Below are 19639 nucleotides of genomic sequence, written 5' to 3'. Positions count from 1 at the left end.
ACATATAGTTGACGACACGCAAATATGTACGTTTAATATGAATATACGCGCGCGTATATCGTCATTGTATGATGCACATACATTATACACACGGAGGAAGTTATGCTTGTGTGTAACTGTATGCATACGACATGTACGTCATACGTTATTCACAGGTTGGTAACTCGTTACTTGTATCGAAGTTACAGTTAGAGTAAGTTTTTTTCAGTAACTTAAATTTACTTTTTCCTTTCCATTTATAACTGTAACTTAACTTAATTACTTTTTTTTATAACTAGTAACTAATTTAACAGTCACTTTGTATTAAATTTACTCCAGAACTGTATATACTAAATTAAGTATTCTTCAAAAATATATCGTCCGCGCTAGAATGGCAGGTTACCCCCGGAAAGTACAAATTTTCGCGTGCAATTTCGTTCCTCGCGAAAACAGGTCGAGTACAGAATGGTTTGTCTATGGAGAGGAAAGCTAGAGTTCTCAGCGCACCGACCACTCGCGGTTGACGCTCTTGCAACATTAATACCACGAAATTGCATTCCAGCCAGATAAGAGTCCACCCCTTCTTTCATTTTATTCTCCTTGCTCAACCCTTGCGATGACCTGGAGGAAAATCAGGCCGATACAGTGAAATATAATAATGGTAAAACAAGGATAGATCATGCGAAATATGAATCTTTGGAAGAACAATATTTGTAATCTGATACAGCCTGTCATGTGCAAAAGATTAAAAATGTAGCAAGGATTCTGCAAGATTATGCAATATGAGACACATTGACAAGATACTCACTGAGAGAAAGGATTTTGTTAATTTAACAAGTTAGTTACAAATTAATTAATTTAACTAGTACCTTTAACAAATGATCGATAAATATGTGACAATAAATTTTGTTGTTGTGATTGCTGCTAGTCTGCTATATCAATCAATTATTAGTAACAAAAGCAAACTATATAGAATCTAACTATCTTTTGGATAGACTTTAGGCTTGTTTATAGAAATTGTGATGATCATGGAATTTTAAGTTATAGAAAATTAACCAAGCACAGTCAAATATAGGAAGAATACTTGCTAGAATTGATCAATTTCTTACAATTTGAGACTCTGCAACCGTCTACGACGGTTTATATGTGTGTATATATTAGGTGTTGGAATTAATTCGTAGCGTTTTTTAATGAAAGAATGTTATTTATTTCACATGAGCATTAAAAAATACATTAATGAAAGTACTTCCCATCACTTGTAAAACGCTACGAATTAATTCCAACACCTAATATATATATATATAAACCTCTTATTTGCTAGCGATACTATTAATTATTTGTTACGTTGATGAATTAATTTGCAATCGTAATAAATTGATCGTTTTTTTAACTATCACATTTGTTTTCTCTTGATTTTCTATAACAAAATCATTTCTCTCAGTGCTTTAGTAAAAATCAGAAGCTTTACTTAAATCAGATATTTCACTTTTAAAAAGTTAACCTCATCTTTCAAAAAATAAAATTTTTATTGTACGTATACATAATTCTGAATATACCAAATTTTTTATTTTAACAAAGGTCTTTAATTTTCGATTGTTCAGGAATCAGAAATTATTAATGCTATAACAATTTTAAGGGAAAAAGCGCGGTCTGTACGATTCTCTGACATATAGAACGTTGACAAATTTTAAGTATACATTTGTAAAGCAGAGTAAAATGAAGGAATATAAAAGTGTATCGCGAATTCTATGTTCATCGTTATTACATTTGCTTGCATAATGCCAGTCGCAATGCACCTCGCGATTCCGTTTGGAAATTCCATTCGTGAAGCTTGCGGCTTAAATAGAATGTTTGTGTTTATAATACAGCAAACAAAAGAGCGATTAGACTTGTAGCTAGCAGCTACGCTTTGCCTTGATTATTATTTTATAAGAAATTATGAGAGAAATTATATTGCTTTATGCAAAAATGTTGTTTGATGAATAATAGTGATGAAGTCGAATTAAAAGCTATCTTGACAACAATAACTACCAGATGCGATATCTTTTTTGATAATAAAAAATAGTACTTGTATAAATAATTTTATATACATATATCGAGGAAAGGAAGAGTTATGGAATATCATCACTTTGTTTTATTAAAATAACTTAGTAAATATAATTCATATAATTAATTTTGGTACAAATTTATTAGCCATAAGAGTGATACAAAAAATTGAAAAGAGAAAAAAAAGATATCGCGGTTATGGAATGTATAAGAGGGCGAATATGGAATATTACAATTAATATACAGTATTTTACATGTGTGTGTGTCGGATACTTTCACATTTTATTATTAAATTTAAATTCAATTATATCATTTGAAAACCACATTTGAGGCCTCCAATTTTTTGTAAATTATGTTCATTTTATGTATCTAAAGAAGTTCTATCTATAACATAATTAGTATCACTCTATGGCTAATAAACTGAAATTCTAAAATTAATACCAACATATTTTTCAAAATTACGTATGCAGAAAGCATGATTTCGCTGAAAAGTGTAAAATTTTGCTGAAACACAGAAAATAATTTTGTTAGCTCATTAAACTAATTGTGTTGAAAACTAAAAAATGATGAGCAATGTTAAAAAATTTGTACGTTCTAATAATTAATTTGAGTTTGCATCAAAATAATTTCGATGGTTCAACAAAGTTATTTTTAGATCTGCATTCAGCAAAATTTTAGATCTTTCAGCAAAATTCTTTCCATGTAAAGAATACACATCTATAAAACTGTCTGTGTTACATGCAAATCTGAAATGCAGCTTTTACAACAACACAGTAAACACTAATAACTAGTAACCATATTATAACGTCCAAGCAGACTGCGAAGTAAGTTTTATGGTTGAATGCAGTACAAACTATAAAAAATATTGTAATAATATTCCACAATCAATCACTTTCTTTCCTTTACATAATTTTTCGAAATGTTCATAAACACTTTCATGCGAAATGAACATACAATTTCGCGACGATACATCAAGGCACTCAATAAATGATGCAATCCGATTCATTTCAATCTTTTTCCTCGCGCCGTTTACGAACGCAGGCAATTAGAGAGGGTCAAATTTAATGATAACCATGAGTGCGTCAACAGAAATGTCGTCGTGTAATTGTCAGTGCGGCCACTGTCGACCGATCACAATTAGACCTGAACTGCCTGCAGGGTAAACTCAACAACTATGTCGATCCAACGCGGTTAGCCGTTTGTCAGAGGCTGTCAAACTGCCGCAGTCGTGGTAAAAAAAAAAGGAGAGAGGGATCCGAATTAATTTCCTCTGCTTCTCCCGACGATAAATGCTACGCGCTCGGCGTTGTTCCGGCGAAATAACGCAGGAGCAATTAATACGATCGGAATTTGTTCGAAAGTTAAAAATCGGGCCGATCGTTTATACGAGACGAGAGCAAATGATTGAAGAGAGTACGTGTGCAATCTGCAACACCCTTCGTCTATCCGTTGGACAAGGATAGATTACTCCGGTAATCAATTTTGCCTGAAAGGGCTCGATATCATACACACGTCGCAACAAAATAATGAGATCGCCGCATCGAAATTCGTCGACGATTGCGCGTGTAACCAAGTAATAACTCTCGATTAAAACGTGTTAAATTGTCAAGAAATGAAGCCCGATTATGCATCGGATGGTTTGATTAAATTGATTACTCATGTATCTGCTATTAATCTCATGAAATTATATTTCTATTATTCATTTATCTACATTTTGCTGTAATATACAGGAAAGAAGATAGTATTGCGCAGCACATCCTATTTTATCTTTAATATCCTACTAATTTCCAACATCGATAAATGTATTTAATGATATATATTAATTAGTAGACAATTTAATAGCACAGTACAGTAAAACTAATACATAAAGAGATAAGAGATATTCTATGAAAATGTATCTTAAGTACAAGTTACATGGAAAGAATGATTTTATTGAAGTAAAATTTAGATATAAATTTAGATATAAATCTAAAAATAGTTTTATTAGTCCATCAAAATAAATATATTGAACGCTTAAGCTGATATGTCAGAACTTTTTGAACCACTATTATCATTCTCTCTGAGCGTCCATCATATTTTAATAGCATAATTATTTTCATATCTGTACCTATCTAAATTTTTAAATGCTTCAGTAAAATCGTTCTTTCCGTGTACAGAAAATTAACAAAAAATAATTTACTGATAATACAAAATCATGTAAAGCGACAATAATTCAATCACAGTTAATCAATATATAAAACTGTGTTTTAATGAATATCGTAGAATTGAAAAGGAATTTCAATTCTACAGAATTTCATTTCACATTATCGTAAGAGTATCATTCGTATATAAAAAGGTATTATGTTGTTGCTAACCTCGATTTTCATATCTCACATGCTAGAGCCAGACAATATTAACCGCGCGATCGATAGGGCATGACAAAAAGCTAACAAGAAGGGAATGAAAAGTAGATACCACTGGAATGACAATGCCATTCGTGCGGTCTTTGAAGTGCCAAATTCCAGCACTTCATTCGGCGTCAGCGAGGAAATTGCATGAGAGAATTGCGTTTCCTTTGTCCTTTAAACCAGAGGGTATCGCAGGTTGCCTTTGACCTGTCGTTGACCATTACTATTCAGACATAGGATACGTCCAATTGAGAATCCGATCCTGTTGTAACAAATCCATATGATGATGGACGAATTATGTCTATATTACATTACGCGTTATACTATGTGTGTTATATATTTTTAATATGATATTATAAATATCATAAATATTATAATTAATAAAAAGTATAATATAAATAAGAATACTTTTTTCGTAATAAATTATTTACAGATTTTAAGATTTCTATCTAATTACTAATCTTTAAAAATGTTTATTAGCGTAAAAAAATTATTAAATTGTTTGTTATTTAATAAAGTGATATTACTATTTTGATTACTATTTCTGCTCATAATGGTGTTTCAAGATAGAAAAGGATTTCGACGTGCAATGTGCAGAATCAGATATTATAAATTCACATAGAAATATAGCCGAGAGATATTCTTAAAAATGATCATAAAATTCTGCTAGAACTAATGAGAAATGGCATAATGAAACTAATCTTTTCGCATCTAACGGCGCCAAATGTATTATATAATGTGGTATCAATATACATGCGTCACTTAAATCATATTGGACATCTTCAGTCAGATATCGTTCGTCAAATTACTAATTGTAAGCCAGAAATGATCCAACATGAGAACGGCAAATAAATTGCACGTGGACATGGAAACAGCTTTACGTTCAACAGCGACAGTCGCTGATATAATTACAGTTTAAGCTTCGGTCCCATCACTGACTATTAGTACGTGCAAACGGAATCTAGAACTGCTTTCTAATGCAAACGCCATATCTAGAACAGACCGGACAAATCGAGTTAGCGTAATTCTTGCCAATTTGTTGACGCGTCAATTTGTAACTACGATGAAATCCCCGATGAAAGCATCTATCTTCATTTGTCTGATACTTTTATACCAAATTTGACATTTATTTATTTTATTTAAAAAAATGTATGGTGCATACATTATATATATATATATATATATACAAGAAATTGTCGATCAATCATCGTGACATTAAAATATTCCAAAAATAAGAGACTTATTTCAACTTTCAAATATCAATACATCACATAATTGATGTTTTTTATAAAATCCTTGCACACACAAACACACATACAAACACTATAAATATTATTTTTAAAGCACAGTTGAAAGATTCAAAATAGAATCAATAGTAGAATTAATGGTTAAAATATAAACTCTTAAATTAAACTCCTTCCTTTGAAAAAATTCATGGATATACATTCATGAATATATATCTTCAGGTTTATTATAGAGATCTTTTTTTTTTATTTTTTCTTTTCAAATTTGTTGTATCGAGAATTTCTGGTTGTAAAAGACAAAACGCATACTGTATCACAATCCATATTATTTCGAGCCCCCCCCCGTCTCGCTGTATATCTATATAAGGCTGCGTTCACTTTGCGCTTGCAACGTTTCAATTTCATCTTTGTTGTTTATCAAATATTAACAAAGACAAATGATAAGTGCTTATAAGTGCTGCGAAAGAAAACGAACGCAGTCCTAATCTCGCACTTCTGCTTTTCCGGCTTTCGAAAGTTTCCGAAAATTTCGCTCGTCGGACGAGCACGTGAACAAAGAGCGAAGATCAATTTCACGCCCGGGATGGGAAAATGGGGTAAGTGGATAGATAAGGGCGTGAGCCCGACGTTGGGCTAGCTGCCTAAGCGAGAATGTGATCACGGCGGAGCGAGAAGGGACCGGTTACAAGGGAAAAGGGGAGACAGAGAGAGAAGGGAGGCAAAATAGCAATGGCGTGAGAAGGAGGTAGGAGTCGAAATTTTCATCCCTTCCGTTTACCCGCTTTATCCCTCGCCACCCCACTCACTCGCCACCAACGATCTCACCACCCTGCTGCCTGCTCAGACCGCCTCATCCCGCTTGGTAGCCTCGTTTGGAGCACACGTGCCACTGACAGCAGTTAATTACATCGCCGCGGAGTCAAAGAGCGGGATAGAGAGAAAGATAGAAAGAGAAAGAGATGAGAAACGGTGAAACGGTGGGTTAGCGGGGCAGGAATAGCGCCCTGGACAATTGCATGCCGCCATCAAAAGTTGAAGTGACCGGAAGAACTCCCTCGGCATCCTTCGGTATATTCCGGTGTCCTGGCTCGCCACCGATTTCGGTGCCGACTGACTAGGATCATTCTCGTACCCAGGCAAATGGGCGTTTCAGCAGCAGAGGTATTCAAACTCGTGATGGGCGGAATCTCGCTTAGATTTCTTTGAAACTTTAATTCAATATCCATAACTGATAGCGTTAATTTTTAACCAGCACTTGATACCGTAAAGACATATACATGGTTCAATTTCAGAAATGCATTAAGTGAGTTTATATGAAGGAATGATTTTTTTAAATTCAGTATATATGTTGTATTAAGTACATATGTCAATTTTACTTTTCATATTTCATTGAATAACGTTACATACGAAGCGTATAATATCTACTATAAGAAAATTACGTCATAAGAATATGAATAGAATTATAATGAGACATACAATTGATAAAATTATAGATAAAGAGTAAAGAGAAGTATCATCAAATATTATTTTTTTATGATTCCCGCAACGTACAATGCACATTAATGTACAAAAAGAATTTAGGCTATTTTTCAATTCACATTTATTTTTTAAATAATGTATAATATATTATAATAAAACATATTGTGCTATTTTATCAGTTGTCAAATCATTATATAGCCATTTCCAAATTATTAAGCACTCTTGTAAGTTTATTAATATATTTTGATAAAAATAAATACAAGTTTTATTTGCTAATAACAATTGTTAATATTTAATATTTTATTACGTTTGCCTTTTATTTTATAACTTTTGCAATTTTTTTAAATTTTGCACTAATTTTTCTGCAAATAAATTTTGTTATTTTTCCTCATCTTTCCGTAATCGCAATTTATGTCTTGTTTGAAAGTGTGTCTCAAATTATGAATCTTTTTCTTTAAGTAAACTCATAAATGTTCATTCATGTCAAAACTTTGTAGAGACCGATCTACGACCGATCGATTTTATTTCTTTTAATCACGTTATATTAGCATAGCATTTATAAACACCATTAAGTATCTAATAAATTCTAAAAAGTATACATGCATAGATGTCAATTAATTTCAAGAGTCGTTAAAAGAAAAGTATAATAATTCATCATTTTTTAGAAAAATATTAATTAGGGTGCTTAATAATTGTGGACACAGTTGTAGTTTAAATGACTAAATTCACAATTTATTCGCGATCTTTTACAATACACGACGTCACTGAGATCACAAATGCTCTTTGTGATCTCGCGTGTCAGGTGACAGTTGGTCACGTACATACAAGGAAGAGGGCGAGAAATTAAACGTTTGCTCATCCCAATTTCCAAGTGGAGATAATTAGATAGCGGAACGGCCTACGAGAAAGGATCGGTCGTATCCAAAAGTTGGCAGGAATGCCGCGGCCAAGAGAGAAAACAAGCAACTTTTAATTGGAAACCCGTACACGCGCCGGATACCGCATGCACGACCGCTCCGAAGACTTCCCGTTAGTTTAGATTCGGCAATTAAGTGCGAACCTCCCCATCTACCGTCCGCTTTCCGCGCCTCGCAACAGACGATTAACTCTCGCTGCTGCGTATAATTTCTCTAGGCTGCATCGAAGATGCGGTAACATGATTAAAGTGCCAGAAATTAGTAGCTGAAACTACTTTCCGTAGTGATTCTTATACGTTATAGCAGAGCGAGGAAGGAGAGAGAGCACTCTACATGACCGTTTTTCTTTTCCTAATGTCCATTTCCATCAATAATTAACTTTAATCTCGATTTAACTTACTTTTTATCTTTTTCTGATTATTAAAACTAGAACAAGATAAAAGAGATTGAAGTTAATTTATTGGTAGAAATGGACATAATGCTTGAAAACTGTATACCTTGTGCGTTAAAAATCGCTAAAAAAGGTAAAAATTGTAAATTTAATTAAAGTCAATAATGCAAACTTTCTATGAATAATATGCATCTAATGTAATATAATATGTATATCTATATTTTTATTTTACTTTCGATATTTAACCATAAGAAATAAATTCTTTATTCCGCAGAGAGATGACTGATCTGTACATCATTTAAATTTAGCGAACCTACGGATCCGAGCTCAATATGCTGCGATCGCACAAACATCACATACATATTTATATTCGAGTACAAATATTTTTTGCAAATAATAATACTGAGAATAGAATAAAGAAAAATATAGGATCAAAAGATAAGCTGAAAAAAGAAAAAAAATTTTAAATTTTAAATATATATGTATACAAAATTCATATTAAGTTAAAAACTTTAAAAAAAATTATTCATCTAATTATAAAACGATCATTATGGTATACATGTAGACATAGAGTGACTTATACATAGCCACATAAGCTATTTTTTATATTTTTCCCATACTATTATTTTTCATATTTTTTTTTTTTTTAAGTATAAGATCATTTATAGAAAATACAGCAAAAGAAAAGAAGAAAAAGAGCAATACGTAAAAATTAAAACAATTTATTATTTATAAATTCTTTACAGAAAACTTGTATGTCTATCTTTAATATAATTTCCTTTAAATACTAATCTTTGAAATTTTCATTTAACGTATAACGTACAGGATTTATGCTATTGCTAATGCTTTATGCTATTGTATAAGTTTGTGACTTCAATTAAATAATCGATATTACCTGAAATTAACTTGAGGAAGGAAATAGAGTAAATGCAGTATGAAATAGTCGAGTACGTCAAAGCAATAATTACAATCACATAATTATGCAATACGACGGCAACATTCCCACATTATTTCATTGACCGTAATAATCAGTTCTGCATTATCCCTTCAAAGGATGATCGCGCATCTATGCAGAACGTCTATCGGGGATCACGTTTGGAATGCATAAGCAGACTGTAACGGCCATGCATGCAAGCTCGGGTATGCGGAGAACCTCGCTATTCGGACTAAACCGCCAAAAACACATTCTGTGTCTTCATATATTTTCTTTATAAATTCTCCTTGAAAAATAAGCGCGATCTCTGAATTTTTCGTATATTTTCAAAAATATATAATTCGAAAACAAACCCGCATATTAATAAACACCGCAACATTTATATTTTTTGCCTCAAGAATCACCAAAAAATTGGCATCGAAAAACTCGGATTGAACTTTTGGGATGCCCCTTATAAAATCCATTTATCATACAAAATCAGAAAAAGAAAGAGAAGCAGAGAGAGAGAGAGACACGCGTATTTTCTTCGCTTTAATTTTACAAATTAGCATCTCAAAGCCTATTTATTAAAAATTTTTTCGCATTTTTAATCAATAATTTATAATTTATAATTTATAATTTAATCTTTAATTTATAAACAATTGATTTCTGGCACTTGTATATAAAAAAATAGATTCGAATGCGGATCTGCAGTTTTTTGCCAGTTTCTGCCTTTATGTCATTTAACGTAATATAGTTATCGCAGACAGATTTCGTATGTCGAGATGTTACGAAGCGATACAGTATCGGTTATTGACCTGACTTGACAGAGCCGAAGATCCCTTTTGTTCCGAATTTCTGTGAAGCGCCTCTTCTCGGCCAGCCAAGCTTTACGCTTGTCAATCCGTTTATAAATTTGTAAACAAGGATTATGGACTTTATCACGAGTTAATATATCCTCGTGCTACTCGCTGCCATACCACGGATATGGCAAAATTAAGCTCAGATTTTATTAACTGCGAGTGATAAGGTGATTACTTTAATTGAGCAAGTTCTAATTATTATAAAAAATAATCGCAAATTAGATTTTTCTCCTTCTTTTTATTTTTTTATTATATGCACTATTAATTAAATGTCTTACACAATGAAAATTCTGCAACAATTATAATTCACATAAAATGAACAATAAATATTATATAAATTTTATTGCGAACCACAAAAGGACTATAGGTGTTTGCTGCAATTTTAATCGAGGAATATACGTTGTACGTGCAATGCAGGTTTCTAGTCTCCTTTAATATCACTTTCGCACTTTTACACAGATAAGTACGCGTACGTGCAACGTAAATGTGAGTCGTCGTAATAGCACTTCATTGTGAAATAAAGAAATTCGATACTAAGCTAATATCCGATACATATCCAGAAAGCATTCATCGGGCTGTAACAATAGAAAAGTATATTCTTTGCTCATATAAATTTGTGCTCGAAGGATATTGAGATATTCTTCTTCCTTTTCAAAATTGCTGATCTCTGCAATCCCAACAGATCGACTGATCAATTTTGTATGTCATTCATGGAACTATACATATAGGATTGTGATCACGCATACAAATGCATATATTAAACACCAAGATCCGCTTCGATTAAAGAATCTTTTTAATTTGATTTATTCTTATTGTGTATACTTCCTATTGTGTATTTCCTTGAAAAAAATAATTTTCTCTTGCTATAATTATCGCGACAATTATCTCATACCTCGATGATCAAATTAGTAAGACGTCCGTTTCGGAAAGTCAGGAGTTTACTCTGGTTGAAGTGATATTTTTTATAATAAATTCTTTGCAGTATTTTAAAATGATTATTAATATCATTATTAAATTGACGATGAATATAATTTGTAATAGTATAATATTTTAATTTACGATTACGTTTCCTACTAGTCTTACAAACTAAATCGGCATGCAATTTGTATAGAAAAACGTAATAATTTGTAGTCTATTTATGAATTACTATTAAGCATCACGATTTGCAATGGAAAATCTAAAGATTCTCTTATTTTTTATTTTTATCGGTCTAATTTCCACTTATAATTGTTCAAACACATACTGTTTCGAATATATCTCGCAATATTATTATAATTTCTAATTATACAGAACATAATGGAATCACTGTTATCCATTCACTTGCAATCAAGTGCAATGCCTTCGACAAGTGTCTGACAATAAATTTTCAAATGCAGTAGAAAGCTTTCCATAGCCCTTGCAAAAAGCTTCTCTTTAACTTCCGTTCAATCTTTTATTCATTTAAAATGTTCCAATTAAAGTCAAATGTGCATAAAAAATTAGCAGGGCAAAGTGAGCGAAGAGCTCATAATTACATAATGGTCTATAAAAAGGTGGTATTACCGCATGGCAGAGTCGTGTTCGTAGATAATTTCATTTGATTCGTGCCACTCAAAGTACTTTTTATGTACTCTCATTTAATGAGCCTTATCAAAGCGAGCCTCGTCTAGATTCTCTGGAACGAGCTTCATCCTGCAAGGGAAAAAGTTGCTTAAAAGGTTGAACAAAGATTGCCGTAATTGATATCATGATAGATAAAAAATGCACTAATAGAGATAGTATTTCATCATTTTCATCATTTTGATACGTGCGGTATTAAAAATTTCTGCTATCAGATTATGACGGAGGAATATCGAATAATATTACGTTAATCAGTCTTCAAATTCTATAATTTCTTTAGGCACTTTCTCTTGCAGATATTGTATCGTAGCTCTCCATCTGCAATTTAGATTTTTTTTTACCAAAATTTTTTTATTATTCAAAATGAAATCCTATCTCTATTAACGCATTTTTTATCTATTGTATTATCAATTACGGCAATCTTTTAGGTATTAAAAAAATGTGAAAAAGGGTTACTTTCCAGCATTTCTGTTACCAAATAATTTTTTAATTGAAATGTTAAAAATATTAAATGTAAAATATTAAAATCTTCATTTAATCCGTCCGTCTTTAGGAGAAATTTCAGAATAAAATTTCGCTTAAGCCAAAAAAGATACAGATTTCAGAGAGTTAAAATGCCTGACACTCTGACGAGTGTATGTCATTGTTATGATAACCAATAAAATATCCTACTAATCTCACGTGGTTCTCATCGTCAGTCGGACAAAATAATTGCAAGATAGTGACTCCGCAAAACTCTTCATTACATTTTGCAGCTAGTGGTTACATAAAACGCTTCAAAAATATTTACCTGCTCCTTGTTATCGAGTACAACAACAAAAGGTAAAACAACAATGATCACCTGACCAAGGTAATCCGGTGTAACAGTCCGTTGAAAAATTCATTCGGCCGTCTGTTTTTTTTTTGTTTTCACTCACGCTCGGCCAGCGAGAACGTGCGGACGAGAGTGGCAAATGGGCCTCTCTCGGAAACAATAGACAGAGCAACGAGCACTCGGAAATGGCCCACTTAATCGGCCCCTCTCTGACAATATATCGATACTCCGATGGAGCGTTGCTTTTGTTGCCGAGGACAACGCGGTTATCCGATATAATTGAGCCACAAGAGCTGGCCTTCACTTACTGCCGGTAGCGGCTATTACAAATATATACGTTCGCCTGGTAAGACCTGCATTTACCGATTTACCGAGAACTATCGTCTACTATCGTTCTTGCTTTGTTTTAATTTTAAATATTATATGTCACATTCCTGCGTCATGTCATCGTTTAAAATTTCACGCATCGTTTAAAATTTCAGATGCCTCCCCATTAGCGAAATCTATCGCTAATATATCTCTAATATAAATATCCTGAACTTAATTCGAACACATTATTATATTCATCTATAAAAAAAATCAAAATTTTAAACTTGAACAAAAATCCAAATGAGAAATAATGATTAATCCTCTTAACTTTTAAGTATAAGGTAGATGGATTAAAGATGGATAGAGCATTCAAAACACTCCAAAAAGTTTTATATTAGGTGTTGGAATTAATTCGTAGCGTTTTACAAGTGATGGGAAGTACTTTCATTAATGTATTTTTTAATGCTCATGTGAAATAAATAACATTCTTTCATTAAAAAACGCTACGAATTAATTCCAACACCTAATATTATAGCTATATTTTTTACTAGCATATTATGTTATAATTAAATTTATATTATATAATAGTTATCTTTATAGAATAGAAAACTGTGTAAAAATAATGAACTTTAAGATTTCTGAGCATCTGAGCAATACTTTTTATTTTCCTTTTATTTAGAACAAGATTTTAAAAAACTATACTTGAGATGCTGTGGCCTATACATTTAGGTCCGATTTCACAATATATGGTTACTTAAAAATTGAAGGTAACCAAGAAATTCATGAATAATGAAAAATTAAAGGTTACTAATAGATTCATCATTAATGAATCTATTGGTAACCTTTAATTTGTAAGTAATCATATATTGTGAAAACGAACCTTAAAGGTTAATATGATCTAAATATTACAATACATTATGAAAAATCATATAAATCCAATTTTTTATTCTTAGAGCATGCATAAAAAATAGCTTGATTTTTCCATAGAATCAAAGTGTCAAGCTTCCTATCGTCAATTCAAGAATTAAAACGTAAAACAGCATTCTATCTTTTGGCTATCGATTTTTTTGCGATCTGATCTTTCAATCTCAATATTTAATCCCAGTCATTCGCTCTGAGTTTCGTTGGCAAAACGACACAACAAAATTATGAATACGTTACAACTTAGTTGTTGCAACAGTGTAGTAAATATGTACTACCGCAATCGATTTGTCCTCGCGAATTCCTCGTACGTTCATATGCACTTTCGCGGAAATATTCGCTATCGTTTCCGAGATCGATCCAGCTTCCGTGAACATTCGCGTGCAATTTCACGAGGAATTCTTGATACGCAACGTGATCGAGACCAGCCAGACATAAGCACTGTCTATCCAAAGAAATAGCGCGGATTCCGGCTATAAAGAAATAAGCGGAAATATTCTAGGGACAAAAGCGGCATTTCCTAGTGTATGTAGCGTTCTCCGTCAAAACGTGGAACGTATTCTCAAACTTTAATCAAACGTTTACCTAACTCAGCAGTTTTCGATCTGAAAGCAAACGAAATCCTCTTTCTGTATTTTCCAGCAAAAAATCTATTGTGCTAGTATTTTAAAATACTAGCTTACTTATTCCTTTTGCCTACGATAAATGTACTTTTTACATGCAACGATATTACGTAATATATGATACATAATAATCAAATATCGCTCTAAGCAAGATATCTATTTAAATATTGTGTGCAAAGTAATAAATAAGAGTAAGAATATTTTACACAATAAAATATATCTCTTTACGCATAAAAATGAAATAAATAAATAATAACTTTTTAAATAAATATATTAAATAAATATATTATAATAATAAAAGAGGAATTTTGTGTGTGTGTGTGTGTGTGTGTGTGTGTGTATTACACAAAACTCTTCTTTTATTAATATATTTATTATATATATATATATAGTATATATAAATTTCCTACTGTAAGAAATTTTAAAAGGAAACAATAAACCTCTTAACGACGTAAACAGAGTTTGATAAACAGAAGACAATGAGTTTTTGCAAATTCCTGTACACGTCCCGAAATATTGACATGTTTCCTGACGAGACCGCGCGAGCGCGCAACCGTGTCTCTCAAGTTTCTCTATTGTCTTAACGTCTTTTAAAGCATTCAGTTTAACTTTATTGTGGCTCTTTCAAGTGCATGTAAACTATTTGTACCGATTGAATTTGACGATTTGGACGCACCATTAAGATTTTTAAGTGAATATATACCGCAATTAAATTAGAGCAGTTAGCCGTTCCGTTTGTAGCATATCGATCGATTCTCTTATCTCCGATAACTGTCTTATTAACCAAAAACGCCAGTGAAATCGCTCTTAACAGTTTATAAATCCCAGCCACTAAGCAGCTCTCAGCAGGAAACTCACTTCGCAAAATTAAACAGGATTTTCTGTAAATTGGACGTGGTCTCACAGGTAACGAACTTGCAATTCTACATGAATTACCGATGCACATGTTATTGTTTTTTTATAACGTTCGTATTTCGAATGTGTTTATCATCATCTTTCTAACACAATCATGTCTGTATCGACAGGTTATTACAGTCTCCACGATAAACTTTAGTGATCGTCGACTCAAGTGACTCGTTAACACTTTCTTTGTCTCCACAATGCAAAAAGTCAATATTAAACTACCTCTGATTACCATAAATAAACATTGTAAATACTGCTTAAAACCGGTAACCTCCGACGATCTTCGCTGCAATGGTAACTGCAACACTGTCGCACATTTCATTTGCACAATACGTGCTCACAAAAGTATACACATAAAAAATCACCGTGATCATTTTCTTTGCCTTTGGTGTAGTGTTTATAAACTTGAGGAGGATACTTGCCGGCAGTTCGAAATGCTTATCGAAACTGATAATTCAGATAAAAGTGATGATGATTTACTTAATTCCTCTAAGAGTGTCGTCACTTCAAAACAATCGACAATACCACCGTTTTCCTCCAAAATAATCTCACCTTCACCCATCGAATCATCTGAAAATTCTAATAAAAAATCCCTCAAAACCGACATTGCTAAAAGTACTATAAAAACCCAATGCATTGTTTCAACATCCGTTTCTTATCCTCTTCCAAGTGAGGGTATCTACTGCGAATCAGCTTCGTACGAAAGTGATATTTTGAATAAAAATAATACTGCTGTACCTGAAAATTCCAATAAGAGTATCGTCACTCCAGGAACATCGTTGAATATGACGCCTGAAACTCTTGATCAAGTGGATCAACTCGAATCAAGTGGAAATTCTAGTTTAGGATTCTTCAAAAATTTATTTACCAGTCCTAAAAAAAGATCCTTGAATGTAACGCCTAAGACTCCTACCTTCGAGCAATCTCAAATTATAAATAAATTCGAAACAGATACTCCTATTACTCCAAAGACTCGAAACAGTTGTTCACCCCTTTCTCCAGGTCCTCGTGCGAGTTCTCCCTTCATCTTTACCTTCTCTCCAACTAAAATAAAAAAATCTCATAAAAAGACTCAAGACTTCTCAGAACATACTATAAAAGAATTTTCTACTCAAAACATTTTCCAAGAGATGTTGGTAAATCTTAAAGACTGTAAGACGTTACTGCAGGAAAATATATTGTATCAAAGAATGATATACTCGCTTGAAAGAGAAAAAAAGCAACATTTGAAAAATCTGGAGGATCTAATGAAATCAAATTTTGATACTGTCCATAAAATTCAAAGGCAAATTTATACTATGCGGGGCCAATATACAGAGCTCAGTAGTCATTTAAGAAATATTTCAATTCAAAAAAGTAAATCGAAAAATATCTCCTCTGTCTGAAAAAAGCAGAAGATTGAATTCGTATGTAAGATGTAAGATATTTAGATTGTATATATAAAAAAAGACAAGAAAGACGTTAAGCAATTATCTGCTAAATCTACTATAATCTTATGAATAAGAAGTTATCTATTATAATCACAACATTAGCTGTTTTGCAAGCTAATATTATATGTAACTTTGAAAACACAATCCCTCGCATGCTCTTGTTTCTTCTGATAGACGAAACGACAGATTTTCGGAATTCTGTTTTCTTTCTCTTTGTAGTAAATGTTCGACGAAAAAAAAAACTTTTTACCTCATCACGATGTATTCACTCCTCTGGAAGTTCTTTTAAATAAATCAACTAAATCAAGTGAAGATTTTTCTTAACATCGCGACAGCTGCTGTTGCTCGTAAATTCATCGATATATATTTTTTAATTAAAAATAACATTTTTTGTTTAAAAAGTATTTTCGCAATATATTATCCTGAAAATTCACAGTACTGATGTGGATGTATGAATATTTTTATTGAATTATTTATATTTATGATTCATATGTACATTTTTTAGCCTTTGATAATACTTACATTCCAGTTAAACTTATCTTTTCCAATAGAAAGAGGACAGAATTAGAAATGCCATTGTCAAAAAATATAAAATTTATGTTTTAAGATGTAAGTATACCGTATGCGTTTTTAATTATTTAATTGACGAGAGATTAGATGTGATATATTTTACGTAATCTAAAAATTGTACGCGCTGCTGTTTGTATTTCGTGTTGTACCTTTGTATTATTATCCTTGTATTATTATACCTTTGTAATATTGTATAAGAATTATACAAATAGATATATTTTTTTTAAAGCATTACACAAATAATTATATTCTATAGCTTTAAATTTTGTAAAACCATTTTTGTGTTCACAAAGAAAATAGTTTCACTGAAATATCTAAAAATTTTGTGTATTTAATTAAACTGTATTTAATTTGTATTTAACTAAATACAAATCTAAAAATAAATTTTTTGAACTGCCAAAATAATTATATGAAACGCTCAAACTAATCGTTCGATTAGCAAAAATTTTTTTGCATTATTCATCATGCTTGAGTTTTTTATACAAAAAGTTGAAAACTTCATTAATTCAGCAAAAATTTACAGTAATCAATTTTCTGTTAAAATAGCAAAGTTGACAGCTGAATAACATTAGCGATTTGTTAAACCATCAAATCTTCTTAGTTACAGATGTTGAATTCGCGCAGTAAATTAAAATTTGAAAGATTTTTATAGATTTGCTTTACTATGCAATTTTTTTTCCGCGTACATAATTATTTTAACGAAAAAATTATTTTCAAATTTATATCTAAATTTTTAGATATTTCAATAAAAATCTTTCTTTTCGTATAAGACCAGCTTTTGAAATAATAAGTCTCTCATAATACTTTCAAATGTACATAACACTGTGCGTCAACAAAATTGTCTGAATTTAGGAAAACAATCTCTGGGATTCGATTCTCTTTTTTATGTTTTATTATTAAGTGTTTGAATGAATATTTCATCGATGTAAAATTTTCATTTTTTGCTCCGTTATTATAATTATAAAAAACGCAACGAACGCCGTTAACTGTAATTTTAACGAAATTAAACACTGTCATAAGAATGTTATCAATGAAATACGCATTAAATATTTTACCATAATACAGTAATATCAAATAACAATGTTTGATACATATTGCAGTAGTATTTCATGAGATAACTGACTACACATGACAGCGTGAAGTCGATCTTTGTATCACATATATACGAATATATGGCATTCGCAGCCTCGACCACTGGGAGATACATATCTCTCTACTCTCTATGTCCCAGTTATCCAAAATATCTCAAATTTACAAAACGACAAATTTACAAAAACGTAAAGGCGATACATATAAATATACGTATTGATCATATGCTAATCGAACTTAGAATACTGTATATGTATTCCGTTAAGAAGATTTATTCACGACAAAAGCTCTCAAAAGCAGAGAATACCTACAATTTTTGCACAGTATTTGATGTATTTGATTAAGCCAATTGTAGCCTTTTAAAAATTTGTAGTAAAGATGAGAAAAAAATTCAAATCCTTCCAATTACTTCTAGCATATATATAAACTTAATACATATATATATATATTAGGTGTTGGAATTAATTCGTAGCGTTTTACAAGTGATGGGAAGTACTTTCATAAATGTATTTTTTAATGCTCATGTGAAATAAATAACATTCTTTCATTAAAAACGCTACGAATTAATTCCAACACCTAATATATACAAACATACATATATACACTTAAGAAATCATATATTATTTATACCAAATATTAAATATACATATATAACTCTTAAGTGTAACTCTTTAAAATGAATATTGAAAATTTTTTTGTGGCAATATATCAATTGAAAATCTCTTCCCAATATTTATATGTAATAAAATATTCTGCTTTATTTTATGTAATTCAATAAGTACATTAACTATTTGTATGTTTATAAAGTCATACTGAATATTATCATATTTTGAACTCTTATAACTTAAAATCTTATGCTTATATTAAAACAAATTGTCAAATTTGAACAATATTTATTTTGAGTAAGACGATCATATTGACGTTATCAATGAAGAATACCGTACTGTAGACTCTCTTTTTATTCGTAATGTCAATATAATCTTTTTTTAAAATATTGTTCAAATATTAACTTTTCATAAAAATTCATGTACAGCAGCTTTCTTTTTATTTCAAATACCTTGTATAATTATAAATATTACTATCAAACATCTATATTTGAGTATGTATTATTTTTTTCTTTCTTTAAGGTGTCACATTTCCTTAATTAAAAACAAAGAACGTA

The 19639-nt window shown here is 31.3% G+C and overlaps 2 protein-coding genes across 10 annotated transcripts in view; both read left to right on the top strand.

The window, feature by feature from the left end:
• LOC105143140 (uncharacterized) lies at positions 1 to 17060 on the top strand. Of its 2 annotated transcripts, none has more exons than XM_011051200.2 (2): positions 1 to 15391; positions 15511 to 17060. In XM_011051200.2, the coding sequence occupies exon 2, from the start codon at positions 15586 to 15588 to the stop codon at positions 16771 to 16773; it is 1188 nt and encodes a 395-aa protein (XP_011049502.1). In that variant the 5' UTR covers positions 1 to 15391; positions 15511 to 15585; the 3' UTR covers positions 16774 to 17060. The 2 variants fall into 2 exon arrangements, with proteins under 2 accessions (XP_011049502.1, XP_087270468.1); XM_087414342.1 differs by having other exon boundaries at positions 1 to 15682; positions 15783 to 17060.
• Positions 1 to 19639, top strand: part of LOC105143143 (limbic system-associated membrane protein) — a 245856-nt gene that overhangs the window by 170652 nt on the left and 55565 nt on the right. The gene's annotated exons all lie outside the window — the stretch shown is intronic.

This window comes from Acromyrmex echinatior, chromosome 16, assembly GCF_024713525.1.
Source record: "Acromyrmex echinatior isolate Ae372 chromosome 16, ASM2471352v2, whole genome shotgun sequence".
NCBI lineage: Eukaryota > Metazoa > Arthropoda > Insecta > Hymenoptera > Formicidae > Acromyrmex > Acromyrmex echinatior.
The sequence above is the reverse complement of the archived record's forward strand: the minus strand, read 5'-3'. Positions and strand labels throughout refer to the sequence as shown.